We start from the raw sequence: 22,571 nt of genomic DNA on the forward strand, positions 1-22,571 counted from the left end.
GCTGTTTAAGCTAAGTAGCTGTTTTGTGTGAATTGCATTTTTTTCTCTCTCCCCTTTTTCTCCCCAATTTGGCATGCCCAATTCCCAATGTGCTCCAAGTCCTCGTGGTGGCGTAGAGACTCGCCTCAATCCTGGTGGCGGAGGACGAATCTCAGTTGCCAACCCACGCATCTTATCACATGGCTTGTTGAGTGCGTTACCGTGGAGACATAGCGCGTGTGGAGGCTTCACGCTATTCTCCGCGGCATCCACGCATAACTCACCATGCGCCCCACCGAGAGCGAACCACATTATAGCAACCACGAGGAGGTTACCCCATGTGACTCTACCCTCCCTAGCAACCGGGCCAATGTGGTTGCTTAGGAGACCTGGCTGGAGTCACTTAGCATGCCCTGGATTCAAACTTGTGACTCCAGGTGTGTGAATTGCATTTTTAATGTATTTTTGAATAGCGTTATAGATGCGGACAAAAAAAAAAAAAAAAATGAATGTTAGACAATGACCCTTCTTTCTGATGAAGAATATCAAATCAAAGTCTGAAAGTGCAAATAATAAGTAAATGACAGAAATTATTGTGAAGAGTTAAATGAATGGAAACAAAGATGATGTTATAACATGATGAAATCATACAGTGTGAGTTGCATCAATTTAAATGCAGTTTAGAACTATTACATATTATTTTACCATTTGGACCTTCTTATTAGCTTTTTTGTTAGGTGATCTTGTTAATGTGGTCTTAGATTTCATATTACTTTATTCCTGTAAGATATACTCTTAAAATCAATAGGGGACGCTGTGCACCACATAAGTGTCCAATGCCAAATAGGACAGAGTTATGGACATGAAGCCATATGGTCATTCTCACTGTCTATGATCACCTGACTTGCTCGTGCTTGTCACCTGTTATTGTGTCATGCCGCACATTTCTGTACTATTAATGGAAACAATGTTCGCGATGTTGACTTTCAAAGGCATTCTCACTGTGTTTTAGCTTAAAAACATACTTGCAGATTGTTTCCGGAGTCCAAGTACATCAGACATATGTTTATGCTGTGAAAAAAGTTGGGTTAGGGATGTTTTGATGTTGAGTCTGGCTACTCTCGTGTAACCTGTGGGACGTTGTTGTCCTCTTTCACAAGTCACCTACTTGACATAGGCTGATTTCACGTAGAAACAAAAGATAGGGTTGACAGTCCAGGACTGTACATGGGCAGATTGTTTTCGCTCCAGGTGAAACTTTCTCATGGGTGCATGGAAGTGAGAATTAATGGGCCCGAAAGGTAAGAGAGGAAAAGACAGATGAGGTTCTAATTCATTGAAGTGTTGTTGGGTCATGTGATATTTGTTCTTTTTACAAGTACAATGTACTCTTTTGGTCCCATTTGTCTAGATAGACCTGTCTCTGTAAACAATTGCCTCTTACTATTAGAAATATCAGCCAACATTTGTTTATTCAGAGATTATCGGCATCTGATTATAACTGTGTCAGCTTGGCCGATTAACAGAAGTTAGTTTTATGTCAGCTTTAAAAAATATTTAAAACTGCTAGTCAATGAATAATGCATATTGTTCCGTTTTTAAAAATATTTGTGAATTTGAGTAAATATAAGTAATTTAAATTCATGTAATTTTCATAATTGTATCTATATTTCACAAACCAGTGTGTTCTGCACTGCTTTCCATCAGCAATGCTCTGTCGCTACATAATCTACAGTGGCCCTACTGAATCCACAGCAAAATAAATGATTTTTTAAGCCAATTTTACCTGAGTTGTGATCTTGCAGTCTAAATTGAATGCGATGAGATAAAAAAAAAGTTTATCATACAATAATGGCAAGAAAACACTTTTTTTCTATTGAGTTGTCCTCGCAGTCTGTACGCAAAAACACAGTTCGACCAGCAGGGCCCTTTCTAGGCATAGGCGAACTAGGCAGTCGCCTAGGGCACCACCAGCTGGGAGGGCACCAATGAGGAGGCCGCCGCCACATCCCCTTCACCTTCCACCCCCACCCCCCGACGGGGGTGCCATTAGGGATCTTGCCAAGGGTGCCAAAATGGTCAGAAACGGCCGTGGCAACCAGTGTAGTCTGATTCACAATCAAATGACTCTTTTGAACTGGACACAAAGACTCGCAAGTTTCAATCAGTCTGACAAAATCTTCACTGAATGACAAAACTAAATCACTGAACTGAAGTTATCATTACTTTTAGAAATGAAGCAAGAGCTGTTTTGTATACTCAAGATTCATCAAACCTAATGGGATAGTTCACCCAATAATGAAAATTCTCTTATTATTTACTCACCCTTATGCCATACCTGATGTGTATGACTTTCTTTCTTCTGCAGAACACAAACGAAGATTTTTAGAATAATATCTCATCTCTGTTGGTCCTTACAATGCAAGTGAATGTTGACCAGACCTTAGAAGATCAATATTTAAGTCCTTTTTTACTATAAATCTCTACTTTCACTTTTACATTATTTAACATTCTGAAAGTGAAAGTGAAAGTTGAGATTTATCATTCACACCTATCATATCGCTTTTGAAGTTATAGATTTAACCACTGAAGTCATATGGATTACTTTTATGCTGCCTTTATGTGATTTTTGGAGATTCAAAGGTCTGGTCACCATTCACTTGCATTGTATGGAACTACAGAGCTGAGATATTCTCCTAAAAATCTTTGTTCTTGTTCTGCAGAAGAAAGAAAGTCATACACATCTGGGATGGCATGAGGGTGAGTAAATCAGTGTCATTACTGACAGGTTGTTGTATGACATGTGCAACAGTATAAATTTTTTGTAATGATAGTTTAATAGAAATCTATACAGTTTTAAAAATATATACAATTCTGTAGGAAACAATGTCAAAAACAATTTCATCAGCCATTGTTTATCATGCTTTTTACTATAGTATGTTTACTATAGTAAAAACTGTAGTACACTGTTTACTATAGTATGCATTGAACATGCCCAAGAACATAAATAGATTATTATGAGCTCAAAGAACACATTGCTGGTTATGAACCTTCTTGAACCTATTGTAGGTTAAAAGACATTCTGAAAACAAGCTGTTAAAATTTTACTTTGCATTTGATTTCCTGGAGTGAAACTCTCATAACAATGAATATTCTGAACAGGTTTGGTGTGTTTTTCTTAAACATTTAGAGTTGAAGTGAGGTCTTCATAGACATGGGGGAGGGGGCATTAGGGAGAGAGAGCAAAAGAGGAAAAGGGAGGGAACATAAAGTGTGCTAGATGTTGTTTTTCATCTTCTGCTTTATTATTGATTCTTTGCAATGGACGGAGAAGGAGGGCAAACACTCAACTGGTTTCAGTGCCTAAAGAGGTTGGTACCGGACCAAATATTAACAGTATGTTCTTGATAAGAGCAGTACACTGGAAGTATGAAAGGGGGTGTGGTTTCTGTAGTTATTTGTAGTTGTGTAGCATAACCAGGAAGCAAATAAGTTTATCTTAACTGTACAGTACTGTCTGAATAGATGTTTGGAATGCAGAACTTGTAGGTTGCAGGATTTCGCTGAAATGCACAGCACAATGGAGACCGTTTGAACTGTGTATGAAGTGTTACGCAATGTAACCTGATAATGTTAGCATGTGTCCCTGTGAGTTTTCTGTCTAGAGAACATTTGCACATATCAACTCTGAGAGCGGAGAATAATCTGAGAACTGGGGAGATAATGGCAGTGTTTAAACAGTGATACTGATGCCACCTTCAATTCTGCAGATAACAGTGAAACAAAGGCAGCTTTTGAACGTTTGAGGGTTTTCGACACTGGATAATTGAAAACAGACATGAAGTATTTTAAATTTTGGAACATAGCATAATCTTCAAAAAGATGAACAAATAAGGATTGTAAAATCTTTTTCATATTTAATTGTTCCTGATTTATATGTAAATTCCCTACACTGAGAAGGCACACAAAAAAATCTGTTTACAAGTATGAAGTTTGCAAGAAGATGAGTCTGTTTTTGATTGCTCGTGTAAAGTGCATTAGCCGAAGACATTTTAAAATCTAAAAGAATGTTATGCTGCATAAGCAGACAATTCTTATGTAGAGTTTCGCAGAAGTATCTCATGAGGAGTGGCATTTTGAATTGTAGCTGGAGCCTGAAGGTGGCACAAATTTATAAGATAATTGTCAGCATGTCAAAGTTTTGTTTCCGCTGATACTACAGAAAATAACTTAAATGTGATCCTGTAGGTAATCTGCAATTTTCCACTTTGTTTATGCTGTCACCTGTTTTCAAGCAGCATATGTTAAAGATAGCTTGCACATGTCTCTTTAACTTGTTTATCTTCTCCACTCTACCTTTTACATACATTGCGTTACATTTGCTTTACACTTTGCGTGAAGATGTCGACCTATCACTTCAAGTGACATGTACAGACCTTAGCAGGAATGGGCTGAAGGAAATGGGGGGGGGGGGTGTTTGTGAAGGGCACCTTTAGATTTGTGAACATATGGGGTAGGGGGTTGCGCCCCTGTAGCCCATGTTCTGTGCATGTCAGTGACTTCAATTGCAAAGTTAGCGGTAGTTTTAAAGTTCAGAGTTAAGGGTTAGTCAGTATGGTCTGTAGCCTGTATGATAACATATTAAGCAGTGATTGGCTGCTTTGCTAGTGTGAGCATTTATATTGTAGCACACTTCGACAGAGGTGGAAAGTACAGAGGCCAGACCAGCAGAGAAAAAATCTGTTTACCCGGACAGTTCAGTTGACTTCTTGAAATATGTCTGTTTGGTTCAGTGGATTCTTACCACGTATGAGTCTTGCTTTTTTCATGCTTAATAATTTTATTTGCTTTTGTGGCATGAAATGTGTTCATGTTTATTTCTAAGACTCATTTAAAACTAATGCATTCCATGTACATTCCATGTATATACTTGTAGAATTTATGATATTTGTGACAGTAATCTTAACCATGTCTCTTTTCTAGATTTATTGTAAATAACACAATATAAACTGCCTGGCCAAAAAAAAAAAAAAAAGTCAAGTCATGTTTATTTGTATAGCGCTTTTCACAAGGATTGGGACTAAACAGCTGTGTGGCCACAAGAAAGCCACTTGTTAGTGAGGCTAATCAGAAAAAATGACTTCAATTTATTAGGGAGCATAAAGATTGGACTGTGGAGCAATGGAAAAAGGTCATGTGGTCTGATGAGTCCAGATTCATCCTATGCCAAAGCGATGGGCGCATCAGGGTAAGAAGGGAAGCGCATGAAGCGATGCACCTGTCATGCATAGTGCCCACTGTACAAGCCTCTGGAGGCAGTTTTATGATCTGGGGTTGCTTCAGTTGGTCAGGTCTAGGCTCAGCAACATTATGCATCAATAAAATGAAGTCACCTGACTACTTGAATGTACTGAATGACCAGGTTATCCCATCAATGGAGTTTTTCTTCCCTGACGGAACGGGCATATTCTAGGACAACAATGCCAAGATTCATCGGGCCCAGATTGTGAAATAGTGGTTCAGGGAGCATGAGGAATCATTTTCACACATGAATTGGCTACCAAAGTGTCCTGACCTTAACCCAATTGAAAGTCTTTGGGATGTGCTGGAGAAGACTTCACGGAGTGGGTCGACCCTCCTGTCATCGATACAAGATCTTGGCCAAAAATGAATGCAACTCTGGATGGAAATAAATGTTGTGATGTTGCATAAGGTTGTCGAAACAATGCCACGATGAATGTGTGCCGCAACCAAAGCTAAAGGCAGTCCAATGAAATATGCAACTTTTTTTTTGGCCAGGCAGTTCAAATAGCCAGGACACACTGTAAATAGCAAGATAACTTACTCTGGATCATGATCAAGATAATTTAAAATAGGACAGAGCGTGAAGTAAAAAATACACTGTTGTGTCTGCTCAAGTGGACCTAAAACTGTATTTGTTTGGTTGTAGGCCTAGCATGTCAGGCCTCCACCTGCTGAAAAAGGGCAAAGAACACAGAAAGATGGATGTGCACAGAGACTTCACTGTAGCCTCTCCGGCTGAGTTTGTCACTCGCTTTGGAGGAAACCGCATTATAGACAAGGTCAGAACCGTGTGAATGTGATCTATAGTCTATTCTACCCACATGTTATGTTAAAGTTTTTTCAGACATAACTGGAAAAGCATGTGCTCACAGAAAACTGGAAATTCTCTATTGCAACATCTTAATCTCTTATGTCAGGTGCTGATTGCCAATAATGGCATTGCTGCAGTTAAATGCATGCGTTCTATTCGCCGCTGGTCCTACGAGATGTTCCGTAATGAGAGAACCATTCGCTTCGTGGTGATGGTCACACCGGAAGACTTGAAAGCCAATGCAGGTTAACAGAATTTTCCACATAAGTTGCAACAATTAAATTTTTGTGACAAAGTGCCCCAGTTTACCTGAATTTGTATTTTTTTTATTTTATTAGTGATGTTTATTTTAGATATAAATGTGCAGTATATGCATGTTCAATATATTTATTTTAAATATATATATATATATATATATATATATATATATATATATATATATATATATATATATATATATATATATACAAATTTCATTGTGTTTTTGTCCAGAATACATTAAAATGGCTGATCACTATGTGCCAGTCCCTGGGGGCCCAAATAACAACAATTATGCCAATGTAGAGATGATCGTGGATATTGCCAAAAGGATTCCAGTGCAGGTAGTGCCGCTCTGAAATCTGTCCCAGTGTCTGCGGAATAGTTCCTGTCATTACTGATGAAGTTCTTCTACATTTCAGGCTGTATGGGCTGGATGGGGCCATGCTTCAGAGAACCCCAAACTACCTGAGCTCCTCCATAAAGCAGGGATATCTTTCTTAGGTACAGTATGTCTTCCTCCACATTCCATAGGTCCTAGTTGAAGCCAATTAGATTGCTCTGTTAACCAGAGATAAAATGCATCAAATTGAAAATATGGAAATAATTGATGTGTAATGAACAATGAAAAATGGCTACATTTGATAAATGGTTAAATGGATGAATGAATAACGGCATTTTTTTTTCAGGGCCATCCAGTAAGGCCATGTGGGCATTAGGAGATAAAGTTGCATCTTCCATCGTAGCTCAGAGCGCAGACATTCCCATCCTACCCTGGAGCGGAACAGGTGAGGTATCCCATTCACTTATATACATATGACCTGTTGTGAGACTTCGTATTGTGATGTCTTTTTCTCTTTCTTAATTGCCTTATTCTCAGGTCTGAGGATTGAATGGGCAGTAGAAAATCAAAGACATGGTCACGTCATCAGTGTTCCTCCTGAACTTTATGAGCAGGGCTGTGTTAAAGATGTGGATGAGGGACTAGCGGTACATTCCATTGCAGACACTTTTACAAAATATGAATTGTATGGACAAGTCACAACTGTAATACCAACATATGTTACATTTAAGACTTTATTTGCATGTAGATTTAAGTATAATTCTGTGTAGTTATTTTTGTCTAATGAAAGACTGGTGTGTTCTTGCAAACTGTGGAAACTCATTTTGTGGCTTTTTTGGGAGATTAGAGTGCTGAGGAGATTGGCTACCCTGTAGTAATCAAAGCTTCAGAGGGAGGGGGTGGAAAAGGCATTAGAAAAGTGGAATGTGCTGAAGACTTTCCAAGCTTCTTCAGACAGGTACACACCTATACCTAATTTTACATTGAAATATGAGTGTTTTACTTTGATATCATTTCTTCATTATGCATTGCAGTTACAGGTTCAGAAATGAACGTTGCATGATGTTACTAATGTTTGTTCACTGTAGGTGCAGGCTGAGGTGCCAGGTTCACCTATTTTCATCATGCAGCTAGCCGAGCACGCACACCACTTGGAGGTTCAGATCCTGGCTGACCAGTACGGTAATGCCATCTCATTGTTCGGCAGAGACTGCTCCATCCAGCGGCGTCACCAGAAGATCATAGAGGAAGCTCCTGCCACAATCGCTTCCACCAGCACTTTTGAGCAAATGGAGCGGGTGAGGCAATGAAAGATGAAGTTAATGTTTAAAATTTAAATTAAAGCTGAAGTATGTAACTTTTTCAGTGTAAAATTACTTTCTTCTATCCCAGCTTAATATACAAAGACAACTATAAGTAAGCCATTCATAGGTTAAGTTTGTCGAAGACTGTAAACACTATGTCTCTGTGGCACTATAAAAATGCCTGTGCTTGTTTTGAGCGACCCGCTTAGACCGCTTAGGGAATATCTGACTGTTTGAACAACTGCAGGCGAGGGGTCTATTCAGAAAGCTGTTTTGAAAACATGGTTTATTTGTGCAATTTTGTTCAGTGCCGCTAGTGTCACAGAAAAACTTCAGTGGCTGCAATTATCTACAAAACAAAGTTTTTGCATTATAAAATCTTTACATTAAGCAGTTTCAGTTGAATTTATTGCAGATAATTGTGTAGAAGAAGAAAAATAGAATGTCCAAAAAAGGTTTACGCCCAGTTGCATAAAACTCATTAAGTTTAGAAAATCCTTAGTTATTACTGTAATTGTACTGTCACTAAGGGTTTTCTCTTTAGGGTTCCTTGCAACTGGGCCCTAGCCTTTATACTTCTAATGTACAGTATTTCAGGAATGTACAGTATTAATGATATTTCTCTAGTAGACCAATGCTTTCATTTTAGATTTATGCATATGCAGTAGCTGATGAAGTTTTGGCATGGTGGTTTTGAGAAGGTGATATTACCATGCACACCAGTAGGATTGTGCTATCGTCATCTTTGTTGGTCAGTATGCAGTGCGTCTGGCTAAAATGGTGGGGTATGTTAGTGCTGGTACGGTGGAATATCTGTTCTCTGAGGATGGAAGTTTCCACTTTCTGGAGTTGAACCCCAGGCTGCAGGTGGAGCACCCATGCACTGAGATGATAGCAGACGTCAACCTTCCTGCTGCACAGCTACAGGTAAAGCAAAGCAGTATGGCTAAGAAGTGCTGAGTGTATAATATAGTGCCCCCTTGATATTGCTAATCTTGATGAAGAGTGAGTAAAGACCCATTTGAGAGTTTTTTGGAGTATGTTCTTCAAGATATTTCATGCCACTCACTATAGCAGTAGCAACCCATATTGCTTTAATTTGTTGTTGAAAATATTTTTTTAATGATCTCAGATTATCAAATGTTTTGAAGATCATACTGACTCTGAAGATGAATCTATGATATTTTCTCTGTGCAGATAGCAATGGGGATCCCTCTTTATAGAATTAAGGATATCCGTGTACTGTATGGTGAAGCGCCATGGGGAGATACACCCATTAACTTTGAATCTCCAGAGTGCGTCCCCTGTCCACGGGGACATGTCATAGCTGTACGCATCACCAGTGAGAACCCCGATGAGGTAATTCAGATTAATCAAAATCTATGCTAGAAACTGTACTTGTCTCAACAAAAAATCTTTACACCAATTTTTTCTGTTATTCTAGATTTTTTCAAATCACTACACAAAAAAACGTATTATTTGATGGATATATACATAATCATGCAAGATTGTGTGCATGTTTTCCAACTATGTAAAAAGCAAAAGATGCTGGATCCTTTGTCTGAATTAATTTGGGCTTGTAGTTACCCCATTATTATTATTATTATTATTATTATTATTATTATTATCTTCTTAGACATTAAAGGTGCACTCAGTAATTATTTCCTCATTAAAAAAAGTTTAACTCCTAAAGACATGAATTGTAATTTTGTAATATATGTAGGAAATCATGAGCACTCACATTAAAATGAAGACTCCAGTCATATCAGTAACCTTATAAAAGCTGTTTTATTCTACATGGAGAGGGTCCACACATGGGGGCTGCCATGTTAGAATCACATGACCAGCCGAATACTACTCGCTTAATCACTGTCACAGGCACCGATTCCGTGGGTGCTCGGTCGCTTGAGTAAATATTTCTCAGCCTTGACCCAAACCAGAAAGCTCTATTGTTAATTAACGACATTAAAACATTTGATTTGAAGCAAATAATTTTCAAAAATCGAAAAAAGCAATTGGTAATTGGGAACTTCTCTTATTGGTGGATCTCACTTAGGGATCCGGTTCTGGCAGGAGATCTGGACCCAGAGGAATTATTAGTTAGATTTTACAAGACACAATTGCAGATTTAACTCTTGTATAATGAATTCACCAAGTGCACCGCCACACGGATAAAAAAAAAAAAAAAAACGTTGTAATTGAGCAGGCTGAGCATGCATATCTTATATTCCTTCCTGTTACTTAGGATACATTTTTTTATAGTTAATGGGTATATGTTGCGTGCGTGGAAGTGTTCGTGCATGCACCGTGCTTTGCCCAAATTATACTGCTTTGTTCACACTGCAGTAAAATCTGTTTTTTTTATTTCACATATGATTTTTTGAGACTGACTGTTCAAACTGCAGGTTATATGTGGACAGATTTGTTCTGCTTTGACTTTCACTTTTGCTAGCACCTCGACATTGGTTGTCATAGTAACGATGCAAACTTGCGTGTGTTCACCATGTGTGAGAGTTTATGGATGTTTTTCATGAGGGCATCCAAATATTAACACGTTCTTCACAGAAAACTGCTTAAAAACGGGAGAGGTGGCATATGCAATGTTTATTGCTGCTAAGGTTTACAACTGTCCCGTTTTTGCCAGATGCCCCATATTTTATCCCATACAGGATGTCTAATGTTCCGTTTTGAAGGCTTTGTGTCCTGTATTGAAGCAAAAAAGGGTCTGACAGCGAGACTCTTGAAGAGGCTCCTATCCTTAATTGAAGCGCTCAAAATATTCAAGTGTCCCGTAAGAAGAAACATAAATTGGCGCCTGTGGTCTCAGTAACCGTCCTGTAATTTGACACTTTCATTCATTGATTAAAGTAATCATGGCTGACTATGAATACTACATTTCTACAACGGCGTCTGAAAATGAAAACTATTGCTTTTAAATTATGCTGCATCTAAGCCGCTAGGTGTCAGTGTAAGTCCAAGATGACACAAAGAAAAAAGTTACTACGTGCACCTTTAAGTTAGACTTTGACTCATGAGTATAATTCAGTATTGTTTTGAAGGCTACTTAAAGGTGCTGTAAGCGATTTTGGCTGTTCTACTTCCACGAGACTGAGCCGTTGAATTAGCCACACCTCCTCTTTCCAAAACCCCGCACTCCAAAGATACCAAATAAACTTTGAGACTGACACTGAGCAGGAGCGGTTGTCAAAAACAATAGCAGCAAAATAGTGCCCTCAACTGACAACTGTTATGAACAACATGGCATAAAAATGGCATTAAGCCTCAATAATTCACTGCAACTATAATACTATGAGAACACGCAAAAAGATTGACAGGTAGAAATCATCAGAGACCATGGCCCGTGAACACATTTTTGTTTGCTGTTGACAGAGCATTAGTGAATAGCAGAGTGAAATATCTCACGACACTTATTTCTTTCATGTCTTTCAGGGAGTAGGACATTTTTTTGGACACCTTTCCATGAAAAAATTGCTTCCAGCACCTTTAAACAATCAGTTACTTTAACTGATAATTTATTTACCTTTTTTTTTTTTTCTTCTGTAGGGCTTTAAGCCAAGTTCAGGCACAGTTCAGGAGCTGAACTTCCGCAGCAATAAGAATGTGTGGGGCTACTTCAGTGTAGGGGCAACAGGAGGTCTACACGAGTTTGCTGACTCTCAGTTTGGACACTGTTTCTCCTGGGGCGAGAACCGTGAAGAAGCCATCTCGTGAGTCCATTGAGACTGACTCATGATGCATTCTAACATTGCATTTCATCAGCTTTGTCCTCCTTTTCTCTCTTTAGAAAAATGATATTAAACAAAGCTCCATTTGTATGATGGACAAATTAAGTGTTTGCTGCAATGGTCTGCAGGAACATGGTGGTGGCCATGAAGGAGTTGTCAATCAGGGGAGATTTCAGGACCACAGTGGAATACCTCATTAAACTACTGGAAACAGAAAGTTTTAGGAACAATGACATTGATACAGGCTGGCTGGACCACCTTATTGCAGAGAAAGTACAGGTAGGACCAAGGATATAACTAAACCAGGGAATCTTTTGTAGAAAAAGCCATATTTATTGACCACTATTTGTCTATGATGGTAGTGGTCCAAAAATAGAATTCAAAAAAGATTTATGAATGTATTTTAAGTCGGAGGAAGAGCGGAATGCTCGAAGCGTCACTCTTTAATTAAAATCCTGTTTATAGGTGTTTTCTAGGTGTGTGTTTCCTTTTTGTGCTGTATTTTTGGATTGTTATTTTTTTGTATACTGCATAGGGATGGACGGATCGATCCTAAAGTATCGATACTTCCGATTTAGATGTTGTATTGAAAATATTGATCCTCACACAAAAATATAGATTCAAACGTTTTTGTTTTTTTAAAACTAGGAATATTATTATTTGGTTACCATGAACACGAAGAACAATCATATGCTTCAAAGTGAAATAAAAAAGGATTATATTAGCAAGTACTTGTGCAGAATGGGAACTGTTTCTTCTTCCACTCATCTTAACATGCGTAAATGCTGAAAGACACAAGCAGTAACAGAAAGCGCTTGCGCCGTCACAGCGCTCGTTCAAACAAGAGGAAGAATTGCTTGGCTGAGGTAATGATAGAAAAACAGAGAAATTGCTTCTGTAGTTAATTCAAACTAAATAACACATCTGAAGGTTACTTTTATTATAATAAGTTTGTATGACGTTTGTTGAAAGTTTATTTAAATTTAAAGTTGTTAGAACTTTGATAATGTTCTCTTTAATTGTTAATAATAAAAGTTAATAATACAAAGTTTTACTAAAGTAATATTGTAGTAGCCATGTGTAATATTTACTAAATACCATGGTTAAATGGTGGTAACTGTAGTAGAACCATGGTTAATTATTTTAAGGGAAAACAAAACAGAAGTCTAATAATTTTTTATTTAGGCCCATAAATGTAAAAAAATATAAATAATTACGACTAAAAATAATATTTAAAATTACACATTTTATTCCAAGGAATCGCAAAAAGAATCTTTTTAATAGAGGTATTGGTATAGGTATCAACGATATTGGACTTGATTTTATTGGTATCAGATCGAAAAGAAAATAAGTGGTATCACCCATCCCTGCTGTACCCTATTCTCTCTTTATTTGGATGTGCATACATTTTTTGTATTCTTTTGGCTATAATGGTGACATCCCCATCTGGGTAGATTATGAAGAGAGTCAAATTGTCTTAAGTAACTAGTTTCCACCCAGGCAGTATGAACTTTTAAGTCACTGAAAGTGAATTGATTGACATGCTTTTAGTTTATGTATTCTTTTTTGTTTATTATAATTGTTTTGGTTATTTTAGTTAGGTTGTTTTGTTTTAATGCACGTGTCTTTTAGGCGGAGAGACCAGACACAATATTAGGTGTAGTATGCGGAGCTCTGCATGTTGCTGATGCCAGTTTCAGAGAGAGCATGTCTGACTTCCTGCATTCACTGGAGAGGTATTTTCACTAATCACTCAATCTTGCATCATTTGAAAACATCTGTTGCATTAAAATCTTCTAAAATCTCTCTACTGCTATAGCATTCCTTGTTTAATGGACTTTAACGTTTCAGGGGTCAGGTGTTACCTGCTGCTAGTCTGGTTAACACAGTAAATGCTGATCTGATCTATGAAGGCGTCAAATACTGCCTCAAGGTAACATAAAATACTTTCACTCTGCTTTATAGTATTCTTCTAATTACCTTTTCATTTATCACTAACAGATGTGAATTGGTGTGTGTGTGTTTGCATGGTATAGGTGGCCCGCCAGTCACCCACCACATATGTTATCATTATGAATGGTTCAGATATCGAGGTTGATGTCCATAGACTCAGTGATGGTGGTCTACTCCTTTCCTATGGTGGCAGCAGCTACACAACCTACATGAAGGAGGAGGTAGACAGGTCAGAAAAGCTCATAATATACTTGGATAGAAAGTTATTTGCGGTGTACATTTAATCATTTAGCAGACACCTTTTTCCAAAGCAGCTTGGATAAACAAGCAATTTATCATACAGGAGCCGACATTATTAGTAGTTAGTAATTAACAGAAAAGTATAGAAAAGAGAGAAAAACAATTTTATACCACAATGTTCTTGCTTGTGTACTAGGTGTTGTGTTAGCTGTTGGTTATTTGATCTCTTGTTGTATAATGTATAGCTACCGCATCACAGTGGGCAACAAAACGTGTGTGTTTGAGAAAGAGCGAGACCCAACGGTGCTCAGGTCGCCCTCTGCTGGCAAGATTTTGCAGTATGTTGTTGCTGATGCTTCTCATGTTTTGGCTGGGCAACCATATGCTGAGATTGAGGTAAGCAAGATTTACTAGATTTGTACATGCATTGGCAGTAGTTTTTATCTTATTATTCACCCAGTGACCAAATGAATGCTGTTTGCTTTGTCTTGTTTTTACAGGTTATGAAAATGGTGATGGCCCTGCATGTCCAGCAGTCTGGTTGCATTCACTTTATAAAAAGACCAGGAACAGTATTAGAGCCCGGCTGTGTAGTGGCTCGAATGGACCTAGATGATCCCAGCTGTATTCATCCGGCAAGTGAATCAGCTGTGATAGTTCTTCAGACCAAGCACATAATAACAGCCATTACAATTTTATAGATCCCACCATTTATGGAGCATTTGCTAGTGTCATTTTTGGACACTGCCATCACCCCATCTGTGATGTGAAGTATTAGTTTTTATTCTCTTCTCTCAGGTTAAGCCAAACACAGAGGCATTACCTCCTCATGAGCCTTTACCTATTGTTGGGGAAAAGCTTCACCAGGTGTTTCACAATGTTCTGGAGAACCTGGTGAAGATTATGGATGGATACTCTCTTCCAGAGCCATACTTTAGCGAAAAAGTGAGAAAGCTGATCATAGCAGGACTTGTTTTCCCTGCCTTATTTTCCCTGTTTGAATGTTGTGGTATTGCAGTCTTGTCTCTTAACCATCACTACCTGTTATACAGCTGAAGAAGTGGGTGGGCACGCTGATGAAGACACTCAGGGATCCATCTCTGCCTCTTCTTGAGCTGCAGGAGATCATGACCAGCGTGGCGGGTCGTATACCAATTACTGTTGAGAAGGCAATTCGAAAGGTCATGGCACAGTATGCCAGTAACATTACTTCTGTCCTCTGTCAGTTCCCCAGTCAAAGGGTGAGTGATGAAATTAATATGCTTATCTGGAACATGCAGTACTTTGTGCTTATATCTGTTGAGACAGCATTTCATTTATTCAAGTAAGCATCATAAATCATTAGTGTTATCAATGCTTAGCAGTAACCCCCACGAACCATGAGAAAGGGCTCCAGCCACAAGTGGTGACATCATGCATGAGTGTTTGTATCGTTGGTGAAATAGTACAGTACTTCTGATGAAGATGGTTATTTTTATTTTTGTCAATTTAGCCATTGCTTAAATGCTTTTTAATATTTCTTTATTTGTACTGAAATATTTTCTTTTCATCTTTCTGTCAAATGTCAATTAGAATTGTGTAAATATTGTGGGCTAAAGCAAGTCTACAGTGGTTTTACTGAATAAGACTATTGATTAACCAATCAGTAAATATTTGACCTTGGCATCAATGAGAGAGAAGTGATTCCGTGATTCTCGAAGGCAGCTCTGTTCTCAAAACTTTCTTCGCGTTACAGGAAAGCAATTGGACTGGAAAAGGACTATACACTACCGCTTCATCATGTCAGACAGTGCGTGTCTTGTCAGCTGTGCATGTGAATTAAAAATCAACATTCAATCTTGTTATCCTTGTGAATACATTTAGGCCGGCTCTGTGAGGGTTAGGTTTAGATAATACTTGATTTTCTTCAGAAGTTAATAACAGTTAAATGTGTGTGTGTGTGTGTGTGTGTGGGGGGGGGGGGGGGGGAGTCTTCCTTTTATCTAGTTATGCAAACATGAAAACAGTTGTTTTTTTTACCAGTGTCACGTCAACATTTTTCCTCAGATAGCAAATATACTTGACAGCCATGCTGCCACGCTCCAAAGAAAAGCAGATCGAGAAGTTTTCTTCATGAACACTCAGAGTATTGTGCAACTGGTTCAAAGGTGAGAAATACCTTAAGAGCTCAGGCTAATGACCTAATAGGACTGAGAAAAAAGACTGCTCTGTTGATCAGATAAAGTCAATATGCACCTGTTTTTTTGGTCAGATACCGAAGTGGCATTAGAGGCTATATGAAATCAGTGGTGCTGGATCTGCTGAGACGGTACCTTCAGGTAGAGATGCAATTTCAACAAGGTAAATGACAGTTGTCTCACTATTACATAAAAATAAGACTGTCAGAGCAAAAAGAAGATTAGTTAAGAAGTTGTATGTTTCTCTTTGAGAATAAAGGGGGGAAAAGGCAGAGACAAAAAGTATTGGTTCATTTGAAAAAGTAAGGTAGTAATGCATTTAATTTTTTTTCTCACTCTCCCAAAAGCTCACTATGATAAATGTGTTATCAACCTCAGAGAGCAGTATAAGCCTGACATGACTCCAGTACTGGAGTGCATCTTCTCCCATGCTCAGGTCGCCAAGAAGAATGTCTTAGTCACCATGCTCATAGTAAGATCCATTCGGTGTTGTGGTTTGGACACTTTATTACCCTTTATCTTCATAAAATTTGAACCTGAAATTATTTTACGTTAAGTTAGGTTTGATGGGCACATCCTGTTCTCATTTAATTAATAAAGCACATTTTTTCAGGACCAGTTATGTGGGCGGGACCCAACTCTTGCTGACGAGCTCATGGTGATTTTAAATGAGCTCACACAACTCAGTAAAATGGAAAACTCTAAAGTGGCCCTTCGGGCCAGACAGGTATGGCCAAACCTCAGAGGTCATGATATTTGACCCCTGCTGAACTCTTTCTCTGATGTATAGATGAGATACATTTTAGAAATATTTTCTGTATTGACTGCCTTTGACTTGACTTATCATTTCCAGTGTGATAAATAAATCGCTAACAATAGCAACCACAATTTTTACTGTCTCTTTTTTTTAATCATTATTTGATTTGACTGTAAAAGTTAAAGGAATTATTCACCTAAAAATGTAAATTCTCTCATAATTTACTCGCCCTTATGCCATCCCAGATGTGTATGACATTTTGTCTAGCATTGTGTATGATTTTTAGAAGAATATCTCAGCTCTGTAGGTCCATACCATGGAAGCGAATGGTGACCAAAACTTTGGAGCTCCAAAAAGCACATAAAGTTAGCATAAAAGTAATCAATTTTCTATTCCAAACATAGCAGACCATAACTACTCTACATCTGTCCTCAGGTGTTGATCGCCTCTCATTTACCTTCATATGAACTAAGACATAACCAGGTGGAATCCATCTTTTTGTCAGCTATTGATATGTATGGACATCAGTTCTGTCCTGAGAACCTCAAGGTAAAGTGCCAGATGTTTATTTCCATTATATTTTAAACACTTTGGACTTGTTTGAGGGCCTAACAATCAGAAATCCTGCACCTGCAGAAACTCATCCTCTCTGAGACCTCAATTTTCGACGTCTTGCCTAGTTTCTTCTACCACAGCAACCGTGTGGTTTGCATGGCAGCCTTAGAGGTCAGTACAGTTCATCTTTTTACCTTTACCTTAACTGTCATTTAATCTTTTCATTATATTTATCAGTTGTGTGTGGTTCTACCATATTCCTCAGGTGTATGTACGAAGGGGCTACATAGCTTATGAGCTGAACAGCCTTCAGCATCATCAGCTGCAGGATGGGACATGTGCAGTGGACTTCCAGTTCATGTTACCGTCATCCCACCCCAACAGGTACAGCAGCATCAACATGTAGATCTTTATATCTTGTACTTGGCTAGTCGAGACTTGCAATTAACACCATCAAAGACAATGCATTTATGTACAACAACAAAGGTTAAACAATTTAAAAACTGCCTTTTGCTATGTTGACTTTGCCATATAAAAGTATCTTTCTTCAACTTCTGACTGCTTTTGTTTGGCTTTGATGAAATGTAGTCCATTCATGAAGTTTATTCAAACAGTACAGCTCAGTTTCAAGTCTGGATCTTCCTTCTCTGTGCTTTTCTCTTCAACATTTGGGACTCTTTTGCTTGAAGACCTTTTGTACCATTGTCAGCTATCATAAACTTGCAAACTGAGATGTTACACAATATTGAGACACCTTTAGAGCATATTTAGTCTCTTATTTTAATGCTGTTTTTTTGTGTGTAATTTTTCTTCTGGAAGAGAGGCTTATGTCACAGTGAGCCAGTCCATGCCCAAACCCACGTAATATATTTTCTGTTTCTTAGCATCTCTCTAATGAAGGATCATATAACAGAGTGCACAAAAGCGGAACCTGTCTTACACCCCTAACTTCCCCCCTTTGGGTGAAAGCCTGGTTTGGGTTCTTATCACTAAACTATACTGGACGTAGGCAGTGTGAAGCACAGCACAGTGGCAAACAAATTTCACACCATCACACTGGGTTATTTAAATGACTGATCAATTTGCTTCAAGTATAAATAGAAAAACGAAAATTTGTGATTACATTGCGTATATTTTATTACAAGATACCATATTACAAATGTATTCTTTGAAGTCAGCATGAAATAAAAATTTACCCTGTTTTCTTTCTTACATGTTCCTGGTCTCTCTGACTCGGTGCAAATTTTTCAAAAGAAAAAAAAGTTTTTCCTTCATCAAAATGTAATAAATTACTCTGCCCCTGAAAGACCTTACCATTTTAGCTGATGTCACCAAGCCCTCTTATTTTTCAACCCGCCTCCTGTCAAATATAATCAATTTTTCACGGTCCAATCAATTCCTATTGGATAAAATCAAGTACCATCCTTTTATAGTTGTTAAATATATTATTTTACTTGGAAATATGTCACATTATGGAAGTAAAATTGTTCACAAACACTGTTTCATGTTGACTTTAAATATAGGTTATTGTAGTTCATCTAAAATATAATTATGTGCTCCCTTCCTGCTAAGATATGGCTGGCTACAAGTCAAAGCAGATTGGTCAGTCACTCTGAATCATGTTCACTGGATTTTTATTATTCATGTAAGAATGGTTTATTAAGCATCTAAAGCCATGATGCTTAATAAACCATTCATACATGAATATGTAACATAAAATGCCAAGAATGATTCCCTTATTAATCACTTCTCATAGTTTGGTTTCCATTGCTTTTATCCACCTAATGATAAATGCAGAATGGTAAATATATCCATGTCAGATGTTTTTTTTTGTTTTTGTTTTTTTTTGTTTTTGTGATATAGAGTAGAAATATTGTTTTTAACATAATGATGATGGAAAGAGATCCTAAGTTAGAGGATGACGATCCCATGCTAACAATCACCTGCTCTCATTTCAGAGGGAGCAGTCCTACTTTGAACAGGTAGAGTACAGCTCCTCCCTGCCCATAAGTCAGCTTTGTGTGTACAGTACCACATATAATGTCTGCAGCAATGCATGCTGGGTGCAACAATTTGTTGCCTAGAAGGAAAAGTATTTTTAATTGTTTTAATTTGGATTTGATGGCTTTGTTAATTCTGAAAGCTTATATTGGCCTTGTGCTTCCAGTCAACACAGATTAGTGAGTATTTTTCAGTCAAACATGCAGTTATTATGCCTTTTCCTTTCAGCACTATGACATCAGTTTATCCTGTCTACCTATAATTGACACACATAATTCCCCTCTTTTACCTTTTTGCATTTTCACTCACTCACTCACTCACTCACTCACTCACTCTCACGCACACACAAACTTGTTTTTATATCATTGTGGGGACTCTCCATAGACTTCCATGCATTTTATACAGATCTAACGGTAATTTCTATCCCCTAACCCTAAACCTAACCCTCACAGAAACCTTTTGCATTTTTACATTTTCAAAAAAATATTGTTTAGTATGTTTAATAAGCCAGTTCCCTCGTGGGGACCACTGGCTGGGCCCCACAAGGTAGGTGATCTCAGGTTTTACTATCCTTGTGGGGACATTTGGTCCCCACAATGTAGTATAAACATGAACACACACACACACACACACACATCATCATCATCATCCTCTCCTCCTTTCAGAGTGTCTGTTCCAATGAATGGATTGGGGGAATTTGAGTCAATGTGTCGACAGGGCAGTGATCACTTCCTGGAGGGGGCGCTGTCACCCCCCTGTCAGAGGATGGGAGCAATGGTCGCCTTCCATAGCTTTGATCACTTCAAAAGGTGAAGTCTGTTCATATTTTTGAGAATATATATATACAGGTGCATCTCAATAAATTAGAATGTCGTGGAAAAGTTCATTTATTTCAGTAATTCAACTCAAATTGTGAAACTCGTGTATTAAATAAATTCAATGCACACAGCCTGAAGTAGTTTAAGTCTTTGGTTCTTTTAATTGTGATGATTTTGGCTCACATTTAACAAAAACCCACCAATTCACTATCTCAACAAATTAGAATATAGTGACATGCCAATCAGCTAATCAACTCAAAACAACTGCAAAGGTTTCCTGAGCCTTCAAAATGGTCTCTCAGTTTGGTTCACTAGGCTACACAATCATGGGGAAGACTGCTGATCTGACAGTTGTCCAGAAGACAATCATTGACACCCTTCACAAGGAGGGTAAGCCACAAACATTCATTGCCAAAGAAGCTGGCTGTTTACAGAGTGCTGTATCCAAGCATGTTAACAGAAAGTTGAGTGGAAGGAAAAAGTGTGGAAGAAAAAGATGCACAACCAACCGAGAGAACCGCAGCCTTATGAGGATTGTCAAGCAAAATCGATTCAAGAATTTGGGTGAACTTCACAAGGAATGGACTGAGGCTGGGGTCAAGGCATCAAGAGCCACCACACACAGACGTGTCAAGGAATTTTGCTACAGTTGTCGTATTCCTCTTGTTAAGCCACTCCTGAACCACAGACAACGTCAGAGGTGTCTTACCTGGGCTAAGGAGAAGAAGAACTGGACTGTTGCCCAGTGGTCCAAAGTCCTCTTTTCAGATGAGAGCAAGTTTTGTATTTCATTTGGAAACCAAGGTCCTAGAGTCTGGAGGAAGGGTGGAGAAGCTCATAGCCCAAGTTGCTTGAAGTCCAGTGTTAAGTTTCCACAGTCTGTGATGATTTGGGGTGCAATGTCATCTGCTGGTGTTGGTCCATTGTGTTTTTTGAAAACCAAAGTCACTGCACCCGTTTACCAAGACATTTTGGAGCACTTCATGCTTCCTTCTGCTGACCAGCTTTTTAAAGATGCTGATTTCATTTTCCAGCAGGATTTGGCACCTGCCCACACTGCCAAAAGCACCAAAAGTTGGTTAAATGACCATGGTGTTGGTGTGCTTGACTGGCCAGCAAACTCACCAGACCTGAACCAGACCAGACTTCCTCTTGACAATACCCCATAGATTCTCTATGGGGTATTGTCAAGAGGAAAATGAGAAACAAGAGACCAAAAAATGCAGATGAGCTGAAGGCCACTGTCAAAGAAACCTGGGCTTCCATACCACCTCAGCAGTGCCACAAACTGATCACCTCCATGCCACGCCGAATTGAGGCAGTAATTAAAGCAAAAGGAGCCCCTACCAAGTATTGAGTACATATACAGTAAATGAACATACTTTCCAGAAGGCCAACAATTCACTAAAAATGTTGTTTTTTTATTGGTCTTATGATGTATTCTAATTTGTTGAGATAGTGAATTGGTGGGTTTTTGTTAAATGTGAGCCAAAATCATCACAATTAAAAGAACCAAAGACTTAAACTACTTCAGTCCGTGTGCACTGAATTTATTTAATACAGGAGTTTCACAATTTGAGTTGAACTACTGAAATAAATGAACTTTTCCACGACATTCTAATTTATTGAGATGCACCTGTATTACAGAATATATTCATATATTCAGACGTTATTAGTATTATCAGATTTGATCTTATCTGTAATGTAATTGTATCGTAGGTGTTTTGATGAAGTGATCTTTCGATTTGCTGATCCACTGTGTGAAAGTTCTCTGTTCTCTGAGGCCTGTTCCAGCTTTTGTGATGAGGAAAACTGTAAGGTGAGAGTGAAGAGATGAAGCAAGAGACGATTTTTTAGATTTCTTTAATTCGTAATAATTATAATTGTTACTACTATAAAGCAATGAGTTTAACTGGTGAACAAATGGAGACTTTTGCTTAAGTGTCCAGCTTCTCAGATTTTTCTCTTGAGAAAAAGAACATAGTAATCTCTCACATGTCTCCATAGGAGTTTCAGAAGAGATTTCAACAATGTCTCAAATTGTGCTCAGATTTGTCAAAATACCAAAGTCTGCATTTAAAAGTCAGAGATTTCAAAATGAACTCAAAGTGTTCTCATCAAATTATTCTAAGACCAAATGATCTGGGTTATGCTATCCACATTAATTGAATAGCTCTATACTCTTGCTGTAAGTCAATAATGTCTAATTTCTGTCTTTTTTTAAATATTTTCAGAAATTTTAAGAGAAACATCTGAGACAAAGTTGATCCCTACACTAAACATTATGGAGAACTCCATTCAGTCTCTGTAAAAAGCTGAGGAATA

General features: G+C 38.1%; 1 protein-coding gene across 6 annotated transcripts in view; it reads left to right on the forward strand.

Annotated features, from left to right (window-relative positions):
- The window catches only part of LOC127418333 (acetyl-CoA carboxylase 2-like), a 44,367-nt gene that overhangs the window by 6,698 nt on the left and 15,098 nt on the right, over nt 1-22,571 (forward strand). For 2 of the 6 annotated variants that reach the window (XR_007893411.1, XM_051658910.1), the window contains exons 4-33: nt 5,930-6,062; nt 6,201-6,339; nt 6,587-6,696; nt 6,775-6,856; nt 7,042-7,140; nt 7,233-7,342; nt 7,543-7,653; nt 7,784-7,993; nt 8,756-8,926; nt 9,197-9,358; nt 11,564-11,727; nt 11,874-12,024; nt 13,378-13,481; nt 13,597-13,678; nt 13,782-13,927; nt 14,184-14,334; nt 14,439-14,573; nt 14,737-14,883; nt 14,991-15,179; nt 15,985-16,085; nt 16,190-16,278; nt 16,463-16,587; nt 16,729-16,842; nt 17,308-17,421; nt 17,509-17,598; nt 17,693-17,811; nt 18,247-18,288; nt 19,386-19,409; nt 20,094-20,237; nt 21,966-22,065. Coding sequence is in view for 4 of the 6 variants with exons in the window: in XM_051658910.1 (XP_051514870.1) it covers nt 5,930-6,062; nt 6,201-6,339; nt 6,587-6,696; nt 6,775-6,856; nt 7,042-7,140; nt 7,233-7,342; nt 7,543-7,653; nt 7,784-7,993; nt 8,756-8,926; nt 9,197-9,358; nt 11,564-11,727; nt 11,874-12,024; nt 13,378-13,481; nt 13,597-13,678; nt 13,782-13,927; nt 14,184-14,334; nt 14,439-14,573; nt 14,737-14,883; nt 14,991-15,179; nt 15,985-16,085; nt 16,190-16,278; nt 16,463-16,587; nt 16,729-16,842; nt 17,308-17,421; nt 17,509-17,598; nt 17,693-17,811; nt 18,247-18,288; nt 19,386-19,409; nt 20,094-20,237; nt 21,966-22,065 (3,658 nt within the window). In the remaining 2 variants the exon portion in view is untranslated. Of the gene's footprint in view, nt 1-3,313; nt 3,351-5,929; nt 6,063-6,200; nt 6,340-6,586; nt 6,697-6,774; nt 6,857-7,041; nt 7,141-7,232; nt 7,343-7,542; nt 7,654-7,783; nt 7,994-8,755; nt 8,927-9,196; nt 9,359-11,563; nt 11,728-11,873; nt 12,025-13,377; nt 13,482-13,596; nt 13,679-13,781; nt 13,928-14,183; nt 14,335-14,438; nt 14,574-14,736; nt 14,884-14,990; nt 15,180-15,673; nt 15,757-15,984; nt 16,086-16,189; nt 16,279-16,462; nt 16,588-16,728; nt 16,843-17,307; nt 17,422-17,508; nt 17,599-17,692; nt 17,812-18,246; nt 18,289-19,385; nt 20,238-21,965; nt 22,066-22,571 lie in introns of those variants that run through there. The other 4 variants (XM_051658922.1, XM_051658938.1, XM_051658930.1 and 1 more) reach the window with 4 other exon arrangements.

Source organism: Myxocyprinus asiaticus, chromosome 3, assembly GCF_019703515.2.
Source record: "Myxocyprinus asiaticus isolate MX2 ecotype Aquarium Trade chromosome 3, UBuf_Myxa_2, whole genome shotgun sequence".
Lineage (NCBI taxonomy): Eukaryota > Metazoa > Chordata > Actinopteri > Cypriniformes > Catostomidae > Myxocyprinus > Myxocyprinus asiaticus.